At 44.7% G+C, this 22,368-nt stretch overlaps 1 protein-coding gene across 1 annotated transcript; it reads left to right on the top strand.

Moving 5' to 3' along the window:
• Window positions 1-3,768: 3,768 nt before the first annotated feature.
• On the top strand, window positions 3,769-22,251 carry ETV4 (ETS variant transcription factor 4). Its single transcript, XM_050911875.1, has 13 exons — window positions 3,769-3,939; window positions 4,029-4,125; window positions 4,309-4,356; window positions 9,974-10,027; window positions 13,726-13,852; window positions 14,473-14,631; window positions 15,022-15,266; window positions 17,618-17,692; window positions 17,792-17,860; window positions 18,235-18,404; window positions 19,490-19,591; window positions 20,255-20,764; window positions 20,857-22,251. The coding sequence occupies exons 1-12, from the start codon at window positions 3,895-3,897 to the stop codon at window positions 20,474-20,476; spliced, it is 1,413 nt and encodes a 470-aa protein (XP_050767832.1). The 5' UTR covers window positions 3,769-3,894; the 3' UTR covers window positions 20,477-20,764; window positions 20,857-22,251.
• Window positions 22,252-22,368: the final 117 nt, after the last annotated feature.

Genomic DNA, 22,368 nt, shown 5'->3' with positions numbered 1-22,368 from the left:
AGAAGGAAGAATTCATATAGATCACTGAGGAAAGTACAGGACATAGAAGGAGGTAGGTGAACAGGCAAACTGATTTAAAGCATAATTCATCCCCCCAAGGCCATTGTTGTCATCAAGGGATAAATCAGAGATTGGCCTTGCTCATGATCAGCAGCATCAGTTTCACCTTGTGATACTTAACTCACCATTAAGATCAGCTGTGTCATGATAATGACTGCCCCGTTCTATTACTGCATTTCTTGTACTGTTGCTTAATGGTTTCTTTGCTTTTAAGGCGACGTACTATGTGCTTTTTGTTTCCAGCCTAAGAGCTCGTAATACAAGTGAAATGTGTCAAATAATTGGACTAAGTTGCCCAGACCAGTGGAGGAAAAATATTTTTCTGTTTTTATGAATTTTATGCTTCTTCTCTCTTCATCACTAATTACTGCCTGGATACTGGAACCCAGAAGTAGCCTATTGAATCCTACTCAGTGGAGTCAGAATGTTTCCTAGAGACAAAAGGAACAATATATCAGTTTATATTAATGTCAAACTCAGCTAATCGAAACTAAAAAAAACCGCTTCCCCAAATCTCTTGAAATTGACCAAAATCATGAGGTACTTTAAATGATAAGTTTAGCAATTTAGTTCCATGTGTCCATTTGCTTTCTAACCTTCTTAGCATTGGGATTCAAGCTTTCCAGCTTTTTACTGCTAGCACATTGCTTTGACAAACAAAAGATGCTAAAACCTGAATCTGCTCTAGGAGTTTGTGTTTGAAGGGGAAAAAGAGCTACAATAACATAAAAGTTATAATACATGGCTTGATCCGGAAGCCCCAAGTTCTCAGTGATTTTCCCTTCAGTGGCCACTATGTCTAGCCCTAATTAATACCGTCCCTCTAATTAGGCTGTATGGCATTTTTTACAGGCTCAAAAGCAATAAAAAACCTGCAAAGTTTATCCCAGATCCTGCCTCTGTGCAGCCCTCAAAAAAAAGCTTTTATGTAGTTCATCTTCTACAGAGTACTTTTATGGGTGTCAGGAAAATTTCAGGTATACTACGTAGGTATGCACAGACATAAAAACACATACATATGTAAACATGTATATACATTCACATTACAGAAGGATCCCAATACAAACGAAGATGAGTTGATCTTAATTTAATTCAAAGAAATAGAAAAAGTCATTGATGGTACTGGCACCACACCTCAGTCACTGCAAAAAAAATAGCATTACTGCCTGGTTAGTACAAATGGTGACTTTGTTACGTCAAATGCATGCAGTCAGTCACTGCAGCTCATATCTATGCTGTGCTCTTCTGCTTTTTCATTCACACATATGCACTCATGAACCGTAGTGACCACTCTGACTAGGAATCATAGAATCATTTAGGGTGAAAAAGACCTTTAAGATCATCAGCCATAAACCTAACACTGCCAAGTTCACCACTAAACCATGTCCCTAAGTGCCACATCTACACATCTTTTAAATACCTCCAGGGATGGTGACTCAACCACTTCCCTAGGCAGCCTGTTCCAATGCTTGGTAACCCTTTCAGTGAAGAAATTTTTCCTAATATCCAATCTAAACCTCCCCTCACGCAACTTGAGGCCGTTTCCTCTCATCCTATCACTTGGGAAAAGAGACCAACACACACCTCGCTACAGCCTCCTTTCAGGTAGTTGTAGAGAGCAATAAGGTCTCCCCTGAGCCTCCTTTTCTCCAAACTAAACCCCAGTTCCCTCAGCCGCTCCTCATAAGACTTGTTCTCTAGAAAGTCTCTAGTCTCTAGTCCCTCTTAGTCTCTAGTCCCACAGCAACAGGGAAGTGAAAAGACAACTGTGCTGAGACCTAAGGCTCCTCCTACATCAGCAGTTCCGTTACTGCCAGTTGGACTGGAAATTAGAACATCATAAAGTAAACAAATGTTACAGTAGAAAATCCCATCCGGTTTAGAGTTCAGAGCACAGCCATATATTGAAATCAGATCTAAAGTAACAAAGGTTCCATTATCTCTTAACCAGGAGGTGTAGCACTAATAACTGAGAGTCAAACTGCTATTTTGCTATGATATGTATAAGTGCAAAGAATGAGTATCTGTTGACACTTAGACTTTGTAAGACATTTAAAGTATAAATTGCCTAACAACAATCTAACCAGGAGAAATATTCTCTTCCAGTTCTCCAATAAAACTAGATTAAAACTAACAGCCTGAATAGATTGTTACAAAATATGTGGAGCGGAAACAAATTCAGTAAAACTGGAAATTCAGAAGATTAACTCATATGCTTCGGTGATCTTCTCAAACCAGAGTAAGTTCAAATTCTAGTGCTGCATTTAGCCACATGTCTACCATGTTTGGGGATGCAGGACCAGTTGCTGGATGTAAACTTCCTGACAGTTAACATGTTTTCATTCTGCTCCCATAGACAGGTCAGAATTGTGTTTCAGTCAGGTTTCCTGACAGAGTGGGGTCCTAGGAACACAAGCTGTAGCCTGCTAGCAGAAAGATCAAAATATATGTTGACTAGATACTTAAACATGTTATTCTGCATAACAGATACCCCTTTCATAGTAAGCATATGAGTACATCACACTCGTGGTATTAGCTATAGAGAAAACATGTCAAAAATGTACAGTTTCCATCTAGCTTTAGGGATAACTTTTCCCTTTCCTTCTTCTTCTCTTATCTACTTCTCTTCTAGGAGATGACATTCCATGAATGATTATCTTATGATTGCCGGGTGCCAACTGGTACTGACATTTTTTGTAAGATAAATAGGATCAATAAATGTTAAATATGATCATGGAACTTTAAAGGAGAAATTTGAAAAAATAACAGGATGCATGCACATGGCACAGAAGACAGCACCTGGTATGCACAAAAGCATGCAAACCCACTTTTTTGGTGTGCAAATCCCAGGACTAGATTTTTATTTTATGTTCTTGTCCCTTAATATTTGTAAAAGTAAAAATGATTTTGGTAGCCAGGGCTTTAATTATTTTCACTCCAGATGAACAAATGAGATTTTTTCCAAATCTTGTTGAAACTTCAAGAACTTCCCCAGAACAGAACTGAGCATACCTGAAGACTGTTTTAAAATGACTGCAGTGTGCGTGAGAACGGGCAGGCCTGGTCGTGTGCCATGCTGGGTGCGAGTTTGAAAGTGCAGGCTAAGCATACTTCTGCCATGCACAGTAGGCATAGTTGGAGAGCCTTTGCAGCCTTTCATGAATGAACTTCAGGAGGTGCTTTCGTGAATGGGAGCACCGTCCTTGAATGAATACCAGAGTACTGCGATCTGATTGGCCCTGAAGGCTAAAGCGACGCCCACCTCCCACTGGGTGCGGGCCAAAAAGAGCTGGGATTGGCGGGCGTGTCCCAACCCAGCGCTTCATTCACAAATTCGATGAAACAAAGGAGCAGGCGAGCCGAGCCCGTGGACGGGGCGATGCGCCAATGGGAGGCCGCCCCCGGGCCCACGGCGGCCTGACCGCCCGGCCCGGCCCGGGCGGGGCGGGGCCGCTCCCGGCTGCGCGTGGGCCGCGAGCCGCCGCCGGGTGAGGGACGGGGACTCGCCCGGGCGGGGGCCGCTGTCCCGGGGCGGCGGGGGCTCGTCCCGGAGGGGAGCTAGCGGGCTCGGTCCCGCCTCGTACCCCGAGTTTCGGCAGCTGCGGCGCGATTGCCGCCTCTCACGGGCGGCGGGAGTGCCGGGGAGCCGTGCCGGTCGCGCCGCCCGCCCGCCCGCCGGCGGGGGGCGGCGGGCGGGCTGCCCCGCTGCGGCCGCTGACCTCGGCAGGTGGAGGCCGCCCCGCGGCGCCGGCCTGGCCTCCCTCTGTGCCTCCCCCAGGTGCCTGCCGAGAGCCGGCAGCCCCGCGCCCGCGGAGGCAGTGCACGGGCGGCAGGATGAAGGGGTACCTGGACCAGCAGGTGCCGTTCACTTTCCCGCAGGTGAGCGGCGGCTCCGCCGGGCGGGCGGGGGGCTCTGGGCTGGGGCCGGCTCCGGGCAGGGACCCCGCGCTGATCTGCTCCTTCTGCAGCAGCCTCCGGGACAGGCGGCTCCCGGTGGCGGAGCTCTGATGGGCGCTAGGAAGAGACCCGGGGACCCGGGCTTGCCGGCGGCGCAGGATTCGGAAGGTAAGGGGGGCTGGGGGGTGGAGGAGGGATGGATGGGGATGCTGAAGGCTTCTGGGCAGGGACCAGGTCCTCCCCCTGCGCCTCCGCCCCCACCTCCTCGTTCCGCCCGGCATCTCCGTCGCTGGAGCATCCTGCTGTCCCTCCCCAGCGCTCCACTGAGGAAACCTCTCACTTTTCGTGCAGACCTCTTCCAGGACTTGAGCCAGTTCCAGGAGACTTGGCTGACGGAAGGTAGGCTCCTTCCCCTTGCTCTGTTTTGTTTTGTTCGCCTTTCAGTTGTTTGTCTTTTGATGTTTGTACTGCTCCTTTGCTTTGTTTGCCTAGCTCCAAACATTAAGTGTCTTTTTCAGACTTGCCAACCTCTGGCTTGTGTAAATGAAGACGCATGAATCACACTATTGTGCTGGGTATTTGCTTATGAATGGAACTTGGCAGTTGGCCCGCTTTCCTGGTTGCAATTTTCGTTTCAGGCTACTTGTAACTGGTTCGATTTTATGCTAATTTGTCACTTATCTTTGTTGGTTGCCAGAAAGTTGATATTTTCTTAAACAATAAAGTATTCTTTTAATTTGGGGAACAAAGTGCTTCTCAGGTTTTTTTTTTTCTTTTTTTAAAGATAATTCTTTGAAGGGACCTTCCTGGAATTTACACACTGTTCAGTTCGGTATCTAAATTGTTCTGCCTTTTGACTTCAAGGAAGAGAAAACTTCAAATTGCAGGGAGTCCCATTAATTCCAAGTGAAACTAGCTTTAAACAGTCTGGTGAACTTGCTCTAATTCCAGTACTACAAATGATCTATTTTCTAGAAAATTCAAAACATATCCTCAAGTACAGACTCTTGATAAATATAAAAGTACTTACTGTGATATAGGTTCTTAACAAATATGTAACAATAATAATATAAAAATATGCATGGTATTTTGAGCAGGGTTATTCCCCTAATTTTATCATAAGTGAAGGACAATCCTGTCGAACAGTTCTTTTTTTAAGCCTCCAAAAAGGTATTTGCCAACTAAGTAAGATTATTAAGGGGGGGGAGGGGGGCGCAGGAAATCAAATGTTTTATGTTCATTTCAAACTGAAATGAAAGGACATTGATCAGGCAGTGTTCAGGAACGTGAGGATTGTAAGGATGCAAGAGGAATTAACTGGAGGCTGTACCAGGATTGAAATGCTCACCTAATTTACATCAGAGCAGAAAAACAGGTATTAATTGCTGGTCATCTAATAGATCTGCTGAATGTGCACACATGCTTGAGACTGGTTTCTCTTAAATCTTCAAAAATCTTGAGCTGCCAATAAGATAAGTCTACCTCGGAACTGATTTCTGGTAGACTTTCAATTTTAGGCTTTCTAATGTTTGGTAACATTTTTAGCTCGCTAATCTAAAGAATTTGCATAGAATCTCTTACAATATGTTTGTCAGTAGCAGAGTGCTTGTAGAATGAATTCGTAAGTACCCTAGGGTGAAGGGAAGGTCACACGTGGTCTCATAGCACTGTACAGAAAGAGGTAATCTGCTATTATACATGATTAGTAAATGATAATGCAAACCCTATTGCATGTTTTTAGAATATAGGCAGATACCTTTTTTTTTTAATAGCTCATAGCATCTAGTCAGAGTCCAAGTGAAATCTTTGGGTAATTCAGTGCATGTTTTAATATTCTAGCTTATGATTTTAGACCGCATATATGGGGAACTACTTTCTCCCATGGTGACTCCCATTCCCAGACTTTTAACAAGAAAAGTTGCCCTCTGAAGCAAACTACCGTTTGTTTTTCTGTATTCACCAGTATGTAAAATTATTTTTCTGAATGGTGAAAATAATTTTTTTATTAGTCTTGCACATGTCTATATGTTAGCATTTGTTCACAAGACAACAGCAACTGAAAACTTAAGAGTACCTTCCTAAACAAGGCAGAAGAAAAAGCAAAGAAAGTGAAAATATGAAATATGTTATTTATTCTCTGCCTCTACTACACTTAGTTAAGAAATCTAGCTATTTTATTATTTTATTAACAGTTCTTGGTATTACTTTTGAAACAAAAGAGAAACAAACCTAGGAAGGAAGCAAACTGGAAATATAAATTCACAACAATCAGCCATATGAAAAATGTTAACAAATTTAAACCACATAGACGTGTTTGTGTATATGTGTCAATATGTATTTTTGTGTGATTTCATTCACGTGGTATCTCTTTGTTAGCTTTTTAGAATATTTTTAATAGTGTCAATTAACACCTGATTTCTCCTTTGCATGGTAAAAGAATAATGTCTGCATATAGATCACTCTTAAAAGAAACAGATGCTGAAAAATCCTAGGCCTTGTTACTAAAAATCTCAAGTTTTCCTCTACACCATTTTTACCAGAATCTGTTAGAATGCCATGATGTGAAGTTGGCAGTTGATAACTGTATGGAACTGATTTCAAGCCAAATAATTTATAAAAGTGATTTGGCATTCGGAGAAACAAAAAAACTTCCTTGGAGAAAAGTTGCACAGGTAGTTATCTGTGCTGATTGCAAGGAGGAGAAAGATGTATTTCTTTGTGTATCCTTAGTCAGAAAGCTTTAGTTATGGTGCTCCAGATCTTGAAAGCGGTGTGGGAGATGGTGAGGCACATGTTGACGCATGCAGTCTGAGTGAGTAAAATAAGCCTGGGGTTGGGCTTTAAATGTCTGATTAGGTATCCCAGTTATTTTAAGTATAGATGCTGGTTTGGGGAGAACAAGAAACTGTCTATCTGTATTGCAACTATATGAAGTAGCTAATGAATATAAAATTTAAGTTTTCTTCTGGCAACTGGCACTTCAGCATTCTAGTACAGGACTGTAGCTGTCTGCAAGCATGACTGTCCAGCAGTGAGGCTGCATGCTCTCACTCCAGCCATGCCCTTCATTTCACATCTTTTCTGTGGTCTATTGCTTTTAGTATGTCATTCTCTTAGCGAGATTGTCAGCAATGCGATAGACTGTAGTAGCTTCAAGGCAGTAGGCTGTGAAACCCAAACTCAGCTCATACAACGTGATCCCCATTATTTCTTCTATTACAATGTTGCCTGTTAAAGATAATTCATAAAACTAATTTTGTAGGGTTTTTTTTGTGTTGCCCACCCTTCATCATTTGTATTTCCAGTTTGTTGTCATACAGGTTATTTTAAGGAACAGTGATTGCAGTGCAAAGAGCTTGGCTAGTTCCATTCTAAACCACGGCCTCAGTGTTATTCCCTAAGGTTTATTTTTGGCATGTCTTCTCTAGCTTAGCTTCAAGTGAGTGAGATTAGTGGGCTTCCACTCCTCACGTCCCTTTACTTTGACTACATCACCTTTGCTTTAGAGCTGAGAGAGTGCAATCTTTTGTCCACTCTGCAATAACAAAAACTCCAGGTTTGTCTGCTATGTATTAGCAGCAGCATTTCTTTCAGCAATAGTTTGTGAGGGATTTTGTGAAATAACGATCTGCTGCAAGCTCTCCCTTCCCTGCAGTAAAAGGGATGTAAAAGTTATTGTTAGAAGTAATAAAATACTCTAACACGACAAGTGCTCTGGTTAAGGTTCTCCCCCTGGTTTCTCCCAGGGCACACCCAAAAGCTTAGTTCTTTGTCAGACCTGAATTTACCAGATTAGTTGCTATCTCTGGGTGATGGAGGACTGCTCGGGAGGTGGACTGAGGCCATATCTGAGCCAGGCTCTGAGTAATGGAGAAAAAATAGCTGTGTATCAAAATACGGGCTAAATTCTGATTAGTAACGTGTTCCTGTCATCAGAATGGTGTGCCTCTCTTGCTTCCTTAACACCTTTTCTTTCTGTGGTAGGGAAGAATGCAAAGGTATCTGTAAATAAATACAGATGCTGCTGTCTGGGGAGAAAGCCAGACTGGATCACTTGTTTTGGTGTCCTGTTGCTTAAGGATGTGATTTTGAGATGTGCTCCAACAAAACCATACATTCTTGACTGTGTGTAGGCTGTCCAAGAGTACTGTTCTGTCTTGCTTATATAGCTCTTGCAAAGGAAAGACAGGCACAAACCATCTTGTAGAATGGGGCAAGCATGCACAATTATATTTACAGTTGGAAAATCTGAATGAATTGTTCCTTCTGTAAATGTGCAAGGGCAATGTTGATTAAAGCTTTTCTCAGCAAATAAGGGAAGCAGGAGCTAGAGGAGACTGTGTAGCTGATTCCTCTGTGAAATCAGAAAAGCACTAATTACATATGAACTGTTTCAACACAGGAATTTTAGTATAATAGCAATATGGTCTATTATAACATTTGATTTTTGTATGTTGGGATAATCTCTCAAGGACACACCTGTGTACCTTGTTGAGTCAACCTGTGGGTGAAGAAGGACAATAAAACTCTTTTTCTTCCACTGTGCCGTTTCATTGTTTTATTATATGTTTTGCAATGGCTTCAATGCAACTCAGACATGGGCTAAGGCCACATTGTGGTAGGTGATCCATGAACAGAATGATCTAAGCTGGAGACCAGAAAAGGCAGGCAGCCATGTATAGGCAGATGAGGAATTCGGACGAATGATGCCATAAGGGTCAGCACAGCTGCCAGATTCACCAGATACCGGCTTCCAACCACTGTTGCATCTTTCATAGGCGTCACAGGAAGAAGAATTCTGATATTTTACATTCTAATTTAAAATAAGTATTTACTCCAGGAAGTGATGAAACATACTGTGACGTACATAGGGAAAGACTCTTCTAGTGCCTCTATTTTGGATGCTGTGGGAAACTATCCATGTGGGCTTTACAGCTTTTGCAAAGTTTAGTCTTTCCTGTAAATCAGAATAAATATGACCCCCTGAGTTATGAAGAGGCATCAACTTATAAAGTGTGCCGCTGACTTTTCAAGTCAGCAGACAAACACACATGAGCCTGACCAGTTTGTCTAAAGGAGGCATTAAGCCTGAAGCTTCTTAACATTGAGATGCTAATGTTGTTAACTATTTCACTGCTTACCACATTCAGCAACTTCTTGTTCCAGTGAGGTAGGCTGTTCCAAAGTAAATGAGCCCTCTGCAGATTTTCAGATATCTTTATTAGACAATCTTTGAAATATTCAAATATCTTAGACCTTGCTGTTATTCTTGGAGTTGTACTAACAATGCTGTCCACAGGGCAGATGCCTAGGAATAAGCTTTACTGCACTGATTTGTGGGGAAAGAGCAGCTATTTGCTGTCAGGTTCTCTATGACTACACCAGCACTTCCTCTTACATTTCCCGTTTGCGAAATCACACATACATGCAAGGCACTACTAACAATTTCTCTCTCCTGCTACTGGATAATTTTATTTTTTTCTTCTGGAATGTTCTCCTCCTGCTGATTTACAAATTGTAGCCTATTCCACTAGTGCCAAGCGATCCACTGCTTCTGGAGCTACTGAAAAGATTGTATATTAAGGCATAGATGTCTCCTGTTCTGCTCATCACTTTGGCATAACCTTTCCAAATTTATCAGTTGGTAGTTGTTTTTCCTACTCTAAATACTTAAAAATCCCTGCATGTTATGTTTCTAAAGAAAACTGTGAACCCTGCGATAATAAACTTGCTGTTGTCCTTATTTCCAAGGTAAGGGAGAAAGAAACTGGCAGGCTGTTAAGGGGTAAATCTGCAGGCAGAACAACTGTATTCATTAAACCCAAAGGGAAACTATCCTTAGTCACTAAAGTGCATCCCAGCAGAAAGCTCCGATCTTTCCTGCATATTATTTCTGCCTTACTGTTAATTATACCATACAACTGTCAATTATACCATACAAAGTGCCAAATCTAATTCACCTCTCTCTCTCTCCCTCCCTCCTCCCCCCCCCTTCCTTCCCTCCCGCCCCTGGCAGCTCAGGTTCCAGACAGTGATGAGCAATTTGTGCCTGACTTTCATTCAGAAAACTGTAAGTAGCATGGGGGCGATCACACGTCTCAGGGGAGAAGGGCAGGATACACTTAAACCAAACAAATACGTAAATGCAACACACAGACATTGAGGCTAAAGTACTCGTTTTATTTCTACGTTGTTGTGACGGTGACAAAAAAAAACAGGCTAACTGTCCACATCTGGACAATGCAAAAGTATCTTTGTGTGGCGGTAACTACCACAGTCCCTTATGCAGAGTGGTTTCAAAAGTTGTCTATTTTAGTTGGTGTATGTGTGAATAATAGGCACCCCTGAACAGCTGAGAAAGTGCATTACTGTGACAACGGTAAAATTTTTGTTATTACTCCTCCCAAAGCAAAAGAAATTGGACTGTACATGGAATTATGGGTGCTGTGTCTCCTGCAGGTGCTTTTTTGGGGCTCTGCTCACCTGCGAGGCCTCTGGCTGAGCATCTGCTACCAGCATGGCCTCTGTGAGATGATGGTCCTGTCTTGCTGCCTGCCACAGCATGAGGGCACAGTATCCCTGAAGAGATATGCTCGCTAGCCTGCTTGCTCTCTGTTCTTAGGAACTGTCCACTGAAGAGATTGCATGTGTTTGCACAGGATTGTACAGACTGTACCACAAATGTTTGCTCTGAGAACTGGTCAAAGCACTTCACCTTACAAAGGAGCTGAATGTTGCACAGGTACAAGTGTACATATAGGAACCTTCCACACAATGGCCATGCAACTCTTTCTGCTTTTCTCACACTGGACCTGCTTCAGGTGGTCCTCACAGCACGCCACCGTTTCATTTGGAAGCTGATGCTGGGCTCAGACCACATACCTGAAGTGAATACTGACTGTTGGGAATAGCTCTGTGTTGCAAGCAGCCGCAGGAACCTGGAGGAGCCTGACTTTTGACAGGCACGTCAAGGTTACAAGAAGATGCCTCACCATTCCCTGGGCATATACATGTCTGGCAGCTAACTGAGAGTAGAGATGTCCATTTCAAGGTGGTGCAGTCGACTTTGGCACCCTTCCTATGCTGATACCCCTCTCTGGCCAGGGCAGTTTTCCCCATGAAAACTAAAATGAAGTACTTTCACTGGTTGTTCTTGTCTACCTCCTTTCCCTGGACTTGGCCCTGCAGCACAGCCGGGCTTGCTCTCTGAGTCATGTATCTTGTTTCTTCTTCTTTTTGACCTAGAACTGAGGAGAGGGCTGGTCCCGTGTTTCACTCTGAATGAACGAATGAGCTAGTTGTAATGCAATAGCCTGTTCCAGCTATTAGGGGCCGGAAAGAATTGGCTGCTCCTAGCACATCTAGCTTCTTGAAACTTCATTTGCAGTCCAGTGTACTGGACAGAGCAATTTTTTTTTTTTCTCCCAAGACTCAGCCAACACATCGGCATTTTTAGATGAGTCTATATATCTGTTTACTCCCTACATTGAAAAGAGCTGCTGCAGACAGAAGGGAAATGGATGGCCCAGGCATAGAAAGACCCTTTTCTCTTTCGACCCTTCCCTGGGCCTGGGGTGTTTGCACAGATGCAGGAGTGTCATGCTTGGGATACTGAATCCATCCTGGGTGTGGGGCAGGGCGGCTGGGTCAGCACACTCACACCTGCCATCAGTTTGGACGCTGCCAAGAGCTGTTCGTGAACAGGCCCCTCTGCTATGATTGATGGCAGCCCCAGGATTGGCTGTGGGAGCCAGAAACAATACGAGGCTCTGGTATCTTATGGATTTATTTATTTATATTGATTTTGTCAAGCTGTTTGGATCCCTTTGGGTGCTGGTGTGATGTAAATATGGGCTTTTCTGGTGTAGGCTGAAACCAAACACAGGCAAAAGGAGTCAGGTTTGGGGTTTCTTGGCAGGTTTTCTTGCTGAGAAAATTAATTTTGGGAAGGGATGTTCACAATAGAAATTGGCCTTAATATCCTGTGCTAAGAGAGACAGCAGCAGCCCTTTCTCCAGCCTTTTTGATAGCTGCTTGCTGCAGCACTTCTGAAGGGACAATTAGTTCTTTATGTGAGGGAGAACCAGCTTGAGGATGGCTGGTGCACGTACAGTTCAGGTCAGTTCTGAAATAAACACAGCAAAAATATGAAGTATTAACAGATCAGGATGTTACTTTCCATCCTTAAAACTGTAATCACAGCTCTGAAAGTCCCAGGCTTTGTAAGCAGCGTCGTGTCAGCTTGAAGAGGTGGGAGTAAGCTGGTGAAGAAGGACTGGAGCTAGCTTTATTAAAAGCTTACAGTTTTGATTTGGAGGGTAGATCTTTCCCTTGTTTAAAAAACAAGCCTAAACCTATGTACCTTTCTGGCTTTACTTTTCTTTCCTTCCTAAGTGTCTGTGATGTCCTAACAGCACCAGCAGAGCCCACAGGCAAAGGTAGAAGATGCTTACCATGTCCTTCAGCCAGGATAGGCTTTTCTGAGCAACTAGTGAAGGAAGTTTTGCTCCCTGCTGGATTTAATTAAGCATAAGTAACAATACCCACATCCTACTTCCTGGTGCTGTAAACTGCAACCCCCATTTGTTATTCATGAAATTCTAACCAGCCCAGAAATATCCCTCCTCGTCTGCATCAGGCCATGACCACAGACCAGTGCACTGAAAATGAAAAGGAACCCTTTTACTTTTTTCCTGGACTGTCACTGGTGTTTTGGGTGAGCAGAGTGGTTACAAGATTCCCCCAATCCCACATTCAGGGATGTTGGACTGTTAGCGCAGAAGAGATTCAACAAAGGGAAACCTGCATTTGGAAATTACACGGGTAGCTGCTGAGTGCCAGTGTGGCAGCCTCCTGCCCAGGAATCACAGTATCCTGTAGAAGGGCCTGGCCTTTTTCCTGAGTACTGAAGTATAAACCTGATACGATTAATGAAATTAGATACTTCAAAGGGAGGCTACTGAGAGGACTGCAAGCTGCTCTTCGAACTTTGAGGTATATTATAGTGAAAGCAAGGACTTGGAAGTCAGACTTCTGTTTTGTACTGATGCAGTGCCTTTGGAAAAGGGATTTTAGCTATCTAAATTGGTTAGGTGCTTCTGAAAACACTACTTGTCTGTGAGCAAGTTAGCCTGGTGACAGCCTGTAATAGCATGCGATACATATAATAGTATTTTCCCACAGAAAACCTTCAGCTTTTGTAGCTGTGTCTACAAAAACCTTACATTTATTGTCCTACAGGACAAACAATACTATCAGGAAATCTACAATGTGTCATCATATTAGTGTGTTATAATTTAATGCAGTGCTACTTGGTAATGCTACTCACAAGACATGCTTACCACGTATGTCAATGAAAGAACATTTTGCATGATGCAAATCAAAACTTTGCTTTTATGTGTTGAAAAATAGAGTATGTGCATGCTACCCCTTATGACATAACAGAAAATGTGTGTCCCAGCTCTGAACAGCTTAGGAAATACCCACTCTAAATCCTTTTCAAAAAGTGCTCTGGATTATCACAGAGCATGTTAACACTACCTTAGATTTGCTCTTTTAAGGTTGATGTATCATACAAACCTTACTAAATCAAGGGCAGAGCTCAGGGAAGTCCAGTGAACAGTTGTGCATATTGGTATTTTATTTCTCTCAGAGCCAGCTGAACAAGGACAAGGTGGTGGCATATCAACTGACTTTTTACTGGCTGATAAAAATATCTCTGCATAAACAAGAAAAGTGTCAACTTGATCTTTCATTTCTCTCCCACAGTAGCTTTTCACAGTCCTCCTGCTAAGATTAAAAAGGAGCCGCAGAGTCCCTCCTCAGACCCCACACTGTCCTGCAACCATAAGCAGCCATTCCAGTACCACAATGGCGAGCAGTGCCTTTACACCAGGTAACACAGCTTACACAGGGGAGGGACACAAGCTGTTACGAAATCAAGTGTACTGCATTACCTAATAATGAAGTGTTATGACAACAGTTGGGTCTATCTGCTGGGTAAGGGCAGTGCACACGTGTTGCAATACAAATTAACCAGTGGGTCAGCTCATGGCAGCCTGCTCAGACTGCCATTTGTTGCACTGGATAGCTCAGACCTGTGTAGAGTAGATCTGGGCTTGCCTCTTTTTTTCTTCTCCCTAGTGCTGTTCCTCAGCTGTCCTGATGCTGAGAGCAGACTTGACATCTGTCACGAGCCTCTCTCTCCCCATTGCTTTCCAAAATCTGTCCCGCAAGGAGCTCCCTGACACCATTGCCCACAGTCCCAGCTACTTGCCTGAGTTATAGTATGGCTTCTTCAGTACAGACACCTCCAGTTTTCTGCTTCAAAGGTTATTGCTATTGTGCGTGGGGGCAACCAATAATCAGAAAGGAAGGAGTTTATGCTAGGAGTTTTCTAGCCTAGGTGGCTGCATAGAGGGACAGCGTGTCTGCCTATGACGCGTTCTCCCCAGGTGCTGCCACAAGTCCTTCTCGGAGAACTGTAATGCTCCAATATCTGTTTGATTGTCCCAGTGCCTATGATCAACCCAGACAAGTTGGAATCAAGTCCCCCAACCCAGGAACGCCGATACAGTCACCGGTCCAACAGTTCCCTAGACAGGACAGGAGCTTCCTGACCCCTGCGGGGCCACCCCACTCCACATCCAGCTGTGGATACCTCAGCGAAAACAGGTGAGTTACTGCCAGGAGGAGGCAGCCACTGGCAAGAAGGGTTGCCCTCCTTGGTGATTCAGGGAGGAGGGGCTGCAGCATCCAGATTAAAGTGCTCAGTTTCCAGCAATCACAGGATCCCCCCCCATCCAAAGTACCTGGGACCCACCACTGCTGCCTAGGGTTTGAAGAAGTCTAACCCGTCAGATGCTGTGAATGATAGGCTGCGTAGCTGCCCTTGGAAACGTCTTTCATTGGGGTCCCTTCCTTGCCCCAGCTATGCGTGCAGCTCCTACAGCCCTAGTAACAGGCTGAGGCCGAGGAAGTTTCTGTCCCTCAACCAGCCCTGCACCAGGGCCGAGATCAGAGAGCCGAGAGAGCAGCCATCCTATGTCCTCTCCCCTCTTCCAGCTCTGCGTACCAGCCACCCGTGGAGATGTGCCATTCCTTCCCCTCCTCCCAGGGCATGGCCCAGGAAGACCGCATTGCCTACCAGCGCCAGATGTCCAAGCCCTGCCTCCAGTACCCTCACCAGGGCTTCAAACAGGAGTACCACGACCTGCAGTATGACCAAGCAAGCCGAGCGGGCAGCAGCCATCAGTACCCAGCAGCTGTGGTGATCAAGCAGGAGCAGGTGGACTATGTGTATGACTCAGGTAGGCAGAACTAGTTCTTTCTGACTGCGTAAACCAGGCACCAGTGGGGATGAGAAACCTCCTGGGTGAACATCCATCACTGGTGGTCTTTGGGCTTTGAAACAGTACTACTTCATCTTCAGGAGCACGTGTGGTCTGGGAAACTGGCTGTGTAGCAGGAAACGCAAACAGTTCTGTCTGTTGACTGCATCCAAGAGAAGGCTGGGACGTTCACTTTCCATACCGTGTTCTGAGAGGACTTTCTGGTAGATAGTAGAAAGCTTTAACAAGACATAGGAGCTAGAAGGTGATGTTAAATGGATTCAAACTAGATTAAAGGCATGCATTTTTTTCCAAGGGAATAAGTAGCCATTGGGGAGACTCTCAAAATTCATAATTAGCCCACTCACACCATCAGAAATGGAGAAAAGGGCATTCCCAGTGTCACAGGGAGTTTTTGTCTTCAGGGGGATGTGTGAGCTGGTAGATCATAGAAAGGGAGAGAAGTGAGGTCAGTTTTGAAGAAATTATACTGAAGACGTTCTGTAAATGGCAGCAGAAAGGAAGGAATCAAATATCTTGGAGCTTTTACAGAAAAACTGTCTCAGATCCCTGCAGCAGGAGGGGACCTTCAAGCACTGGCAGAGGAAGGCTGCTCTGGGTGTGTGGATTGCACTGCACAACCCTGAGCTGCAGCTCATGACACTGTCTGGCCCTGTGCCTTTTCCCTGGCTGAAGGCAGAGGAATTTAATTCACAAAATGGAGGCAAAGATGCAGCTCTCCCAGCCCAGCTGGTGGGTGTCAGCTTTCACTGCTGAGGTCTCTCACCGGCAGCTGACACCCGCTGGAAACTCGCTGCAGCAGGTCACAGAGGAAGCTGACACCCCATTTTGGAGCTTACCGTGCAAGATAAACCAGCTTTGTTCTGACAAACAGATCTAAAAGTCTAAAACTAAAACAGTCTAAAGAGACTTGGGTGGCTAACAATAAACTGGCCAATTCCAAGGACAGGCATAAGCGCAGGGCGGCGTCTGGGTTGACTCGGCTCCGTGCAAGTGTGCTGCTCTGTGTCTCTTGTGGTGTCAACCTCCACCTGCTACTTCCCATAGAAACAGGGCGCACAGAGCAGATAGCAGAGATTTTAGAGGATCACAAGAGCAAAAAGTTCGTAATTCCAAAAACAGCTCTCTAAATACCAGATCAATCAGGTAATCCTCTTATTTTTCCACAAGGGATAAGTCTTATTTTTTCAGCAGATCTGTCCAAAGACTTGCTACCCTGACATCACGATACCCTCTTCTAGAGGGAATGTTACTTCTGGTTTCCTGGTATTTTAATGGACATTTTGAATTGTTTCCTTTAGCAGAAATAAATGCATAAATGAAAAACTCCTATGAGGGTATAGAAACCACCACCGTGGCTATGCTGATACTACACTTTCACTGGGTCCTTCTGTCCAGACAGGGGAAGGAAATGTGCAAACCCAGAAGAATGCTTTTTGTGAGAGTAGTTTATGATTGTAATAATACACAGTCTGTCAGCTCAGAGTACCCTTCTGCCCTTAGCATCAGCAAAATGTCTGCTGAAAGCAATGGCTATACACAGGAGTATGCGGGAAACGTAAGGTAAATCTTTCCAAAGCTCCCAGCTACAGCTTCCTTTTCAGCTGTGGATGGAAAATAGGTTTGATTCAGAAAACACAAGATACAGAAGATATAAATTGCAGTGCCCAGGCAACAATATATGCTGCACAGAGATCATGAAAAGACTTTCTGCTTGTTTTCAAAGTCAGGCTATTTTTTCCTTTATGTTTTCTCAACTGTTGGTGAGAATGCCCTATCATGATGTGAAAAAGCCAGGGAGACTTAAGACATCTGAAATGACATTTGTGAGACACTGTCTGTAGTAAACATTCAGATGCTGCTGCTCTCTATTAACATCATCACAGTACACCTGGAAAAATGTAATGCCTTCTCACCTGTGAAAACAGTAGCAGAGCTAATGTTAACAGTAGTTATCTTAAACTAAGATGAGGGAGAGGTGTCATACAAATTTATTGTATGTATTGTCCAAGATTTTGTATTAAGAGTGGTGTATAGGTGACTGACTGGCTACCCTGGCTACTCTGAAGGACGTCATGTGATAGTACCACAAAAATTTACTAGTGTAATTCATGTTTGGAAGCATGATGGAGACAAAGTTGTGGTGGGATGGCTGAGACATAAAAAATTATCAGTCTGCCACTAACGCTTTAGGAGGGCCCTAAGAGGACGTTGGTTAGACAGCTGCACTTACCTATCCACCTCTGGAGAGCAAGATCATTCTGCCTCCTGTACTTTTTAATTGAATGAGTTTGTTAATTGTTCTGTAGATGTTCCTGGCTGTCCTTCCATGTACATAAACGCTGAGAGTTATCCAAGCCATTCAAATACAGAAGATACATTAGGTAAGAAACTCAGTGACTGTCGTCTTTTCCCTGCGTTGCATTGCCCTCTAGTACTACCCTGTCTTTCTCTATTACTGCCTATGTTGCTTTCTCTTTCAGGCTGCAGCTATGACAAGCAGATGAGGTCCTTTACAGATGATGTCTGTGTTGTTCCAGAAAAATTTGAAGGTCGGAGAACGAATGGCTTGCAGTTTGCGTGTAAGATAGGGTTATCCAGCATCTTTGCTAGCCACTTGACCACTGTCTACATAGTTCGTTACACTATGTTCTTGCAGGTGTGTTAGCTGTGGTTCATACCTGGCTTTTTGGTATCCCATTTTTTGAGCTTTTTTAGCAGCGAACAGGCCTTCTAGCATAAGTAGCTTAATTGTGAAGTTCATCAGAGCTCCTCTTGGAAGAGCTGCTGGTGAATTGGCCGCTCTGTTTTATGTGAACTGAAATATTCCAGGTAAACATTTGTGAAATGTGCTTTTTTTTCTTTTTTTTTGCAACTGTTTTTGCACTGTTACCCTTAGAAACATCCTGTTTGTTCTTCTCAGCAGGAGACGTCAAGCAGGAAGCCGGAGGGTACCGGGAAGGACCTCCATACCAGAGACGGGGATCTCTCCAGCTCTGGCAATTTCTTGTGGCTTTATTGGACGATCCGACCAATTCCCACTTCATTGCCTGGACTGGTAGAGGGATGGAGTTCAAGCTCATTGAGCCAGAAGAGGTGAAACTAGCTTCTCTACAGGCTCAGGGGGAGCAGCCACTATTTCTGAGGCTGCAAATTCCCAAGTGGCTTTTCCTCTGCCCTGTGAAGGCTGCTGCCTACCAGTGCTGCTCGCTAGACCCTTCAGCAAGTCAAGGTTTTTAGAAGAGGTCAAAACACTTGGGGGACACAAATATCAGGTTTAAGAAAGGCTGCTTGTGAGTTTAGAGTCCCAGCAATGCAGTGAGTCAAATTACCCACTGCCTCCACTTCCCTAGACACTTCACTCTCAAGCTTGCAGTGACCTGTGCTGTCTTATCACGCTCCATACTTGAGGCTGACATTGAGGTTTTGAGCTCTGAACCCTACTGATCGCAGAAGTTTTCATAAAAATCTGGAAGAAAATATGTCCTAGTCTAAATATATTTTTATATCAAAATGATGTCAACTAAGGCGTAATTTCTAATGCTGCCGTGTTCCAAAAAACCCAATGACATCTGACAATATCTGGGAGATGTGTCTGTAATATCCGTTCATATCTTGCTCCAATCAGAGCTGCATTTAGCACTGTTCTTGCTACATATCAACCTTTATGGGCACTTTCAGTGCAGATGAGTTGTTTTGGTGGGCTGATATAGGCTTACAACAGATTTCTGAGTCTCATGGACAAAGCTGAAAATCATGTAGGAGGAAGAAAGGCACATGAGTCTTCCAATGGAGGTGTTCCCTCGTACTTGGGCTCCTGGTAAACATGGGCTCCTGGTAAACATGGGCTCCTTGAAGATAAAGTGCAACATAGGATGAAGCAGTCCTTTGGCATCCTCAAGCTTTCAAAGTACCGGAGAGTGAGGAGAAGTGGTGATAGCAAATGAGCTCTGTAGTGGCAAGGAGAATGCCTCTCTGTGATGTAGGGTGCTTCAGTTTGAGTTCTACTCTTCTTGTTGAAAAGCTGCTAAATAATTATTGTTTGAGTCTATTATTTAAATGTTGTAAATGTTTGTATGTGGTGTGGTACCATTCCTCAAAAAAGAATCAGCTGGATAATGTTCTTTTGCCCTTGGGTTGGGTTCACAGACATTCATGCATTTTGATGCTTTATTCTACAGGTAGCCAGGCTGTGGGGTATCCAGAAGAACCGTCCAGCCATGAACTATGACAAGCTGAGCCGATCCCTTCGCTACTATTATGAGAAAGGCATCATGCAGAAGGTCAGTTTGCAAAGCAGATGGAGTTTTTATGCCTTTAGTGATGCTTATCTTGTTTGAGACAGGAAGTCTTATAGGTACAGAATGTACTTGAGCTAGCCAGGCACCCTGAGCTTTCTTTCCCCATAACTTCTCTTCGCAGCAGTTAAATGAGGAAGGTGTAAAGGAGCTGAATCTAGGCAACATATGGGAAACAAAACAAAGGGGAATCATGATTTCTTTCTTTTTCTGTATGTCTGCAGTCAGAAGAGTTGGAATTTATGCAGCTGCAAGGACATATAATCAGTCTAGACTTGCTGTCGGTGAGAGAAAGGCTGCCTGGGGGTTGGTCCTATGTGGTAGGGATGGTATCTTCCAGATCCAGGGTACTGGAGAGGATAACTGTGAGTGTAATTATGTCACAGTACAGACTGGTCAGGGACTGTTGATGCTGTTGCTACCTGGACAAAGAGTCAGCTGGCAGCTTCCCATTTCCCAGGAGCCATTCCAGGGGAGACCAGAGCAGCAGAGACGCAGGAGGACAGCACAAGAAGTTTACAACTCTGACGTGTCTCAGGGCAATGTGCTAGAGCATCCAGATGGTTTTGCAAGCCTTCTCCGCTGCTGAGGAGCATTGCCTAGTGCTGCCTGTGTGCCTGCAGCATTCATCTCGTATCTTCCCTGCAGGTGGCTGGAGAGCGCTACGTGTACAAGTTTGTGTGTGAGCCTGAAGCCTTGTTCTCTCTGGCCTTCCCTGATAACCAGCGGCCAACTCTGAAGGCAGAGTTTGACCGGCAGATCAGTGAGGAGGACACAGTGCCTCTTTCTCACCTGGATCAGAGTGCCACTTATCTGCCAGACCTTGGGAGCCTCCCTCCACAGCTTTACAGCAAAGGCTACACATACTAGCATTGCTGGGAGCACACTGTGCCACCCTTGCTTGTGTATATAAGGAGATGTCTGGTTAGTATTCAATCAGTATAAGCATTTTTCCAGGCCAGCCTAGGGCAGCAATAAACTATGAATACCTGCTTTGGTCAGGAAAAGTGTTCAGGTACACATGTGGAGAATCACCTGACAGTTGACAGGGCTCTTGTGTGCTTGTGATAAGACCCTCATATTTGTCAGGATGGGACTTGTTCTCAGTGATGCAGACATCTTATGCTGCTCAAGCTGCAGCTCCGCTGCTCGGATCAGGTAATTGCTGCCTCCAGCCAGAACAAACGACCCTGTCACAGTCCCTCTCTTTGGCGAGGGAGGAGATGCCATCCTACTGGGCTTTTTTTCAGATATGAGGATGCTACAATGTTGCTGCTGACTCCATTCCTCCAGTACATGTACTGAACCTCTGTGTAACCTGCCCTCAGCAAGGGATGGCTCTGACCCACATGGACTCACCTCTGCAAGGCCAGTCTTGCCTTCTCCCCAGGACAGCTGCAACACAGTGGTCACAGATCATATGCCTTCCCTGTGAACTGCTTTGTGGGAATGGGGAATACTTGTTGTCTTGTATGTGCATGCTCCTGCCTTATTACCTCCTTGCTCCTAACACTTCAGGCCAGGGCTATCTGGTATTTAGGCACTGTCTGAGCAGGGTAGCTGCAGGCACTGGCCGGGATTAGAGCAGTCCTGGAGTACATGGCACAACATACAATTTAGGGGAACTACAGAGCTGCCTGATTGCATCGGTCTGGGGCACAGGTCAAAGCCAATGTCACCTTCAGGTAGAGGGATTGCAGGAGGCAGCAAGGCCTGAGCCACCAGTTCATTGTAGTGGCTTTTCCAAACTGAACAACTTCTTCAACAAACATCCTCACGATCTTTGAAGACCTGTCAGGCTCTTGAGCGTGCCCATCCTGGGCTGAGCTAGAAAATGATCTGAGGCAAGAAAAGAACCTGGCGGAGGTGCGTTAAGAAAATGCTTTACAAAGTAACCTAAACCATACATAGTTCTTAATATCTGAATTTAGACTTAACCTCCACTGATGTTTGCATGTTTGAGGGAAATCCAGATGTGCTGGAAAGGCAGCTATGTCTACAGCCCAATGCAGCACATGCAGCTTAACTAGACTTTGACTGGTTTTCCACAATAGTGAACATTTATAATAGGCACCACATCCTCATTGAGAGGTGCCTCACTTTTTAATTAGCAGCTCCAACCATGTGCCCAGTTAGACAAGGACCAGTACAGTGTACCCATACAGAAAAAGCCTGTTTCCTACTGCTTCAGATGATTGATGTTCCAGCTGCTGAATACAGAGCATTGCCAATCCTGCCACTGTAGAGGAAACTCTGTATATTGATTGAAAGCCTGATTTCCCCTGATGACTCTCCTCTGCATGGCTAATGCCAACCCTCCCAGCCTTGTCCCCGGGCATGAGGGCCAGGAAAGGCAGCTCTCCCTGCCTGAGGAGAGGCCAGATACTCAGAGCAGCCTGCTCTGCTGATGCCTTTGTGTGCCCTGAGCAGTCCAGAGACTTGGTGTTCTGGCAGCTCCTGGACATCCTGCCTTGCCCTGCTCCCACCTGGCAAGCACTCTTCCTCTGGTGTCCCAGAAGTGAGGGTGAAGGGGAATCCTTCCATTGGTATAAGCTGCCTTTACTATTTATGAGTGTAAAAATACTACAATTAATAAATTGGTCTATGTCTTTGGCCAGTGCACCTTCATTCAGCCCTTGGCTAGTCCTCCCTTACCTCCTGAGCTTGCTTTGCCTGTCTCCTTGGCACCAGCTTGCAGCTTTGGGTAGCTGATCCAGAGAGTTTAGGGATGCGTGTTTATTTCTGAATCTTGGTGGAGTTCA

The sequence above is a fragment of the Gymnogyps californianus genome, chromosome 28 (assembly GCF_018139145.2).
Source record: "Gymnogyps californianus isolate 813 chromosome 28, ASM1813914v2, whole genome shotgun sequence".
NCBI lineage: Eukaryota > Metazoa > Chordata > Aves > Accipitriformes > Cathartidae > Gymnogyps > Gymnogyps californianus.
This window is presented reverse-complemented; position numbering and strand designations above follow the sequence as displayed.

Bases quoted from the DNA above. Each gene is read 5' to 3' on its own strand.
- ETV4 (XM_050911875.1), top strand. From the start codon at position 3,895: ATGAAGGGGTACCTGGACCAGCAGGTGCCGTTCACTTTCCCGCAG. The intron at 3,940-4,028 runs GTGAGCGGCGGC...CTCCTTCTGCAG, and splicing joins TGCCGTTCACTTTCCCGCAG to CAGCCTCCGGGACAGGCGGC. The intron at 19,592-20,254 runs GTCAGTTTGCAA...TCTTCCCTGCAG, and splicing joins AGAAAGGCATCATGCAGAAG to GTGGCTGGAGAGCGCTACGT.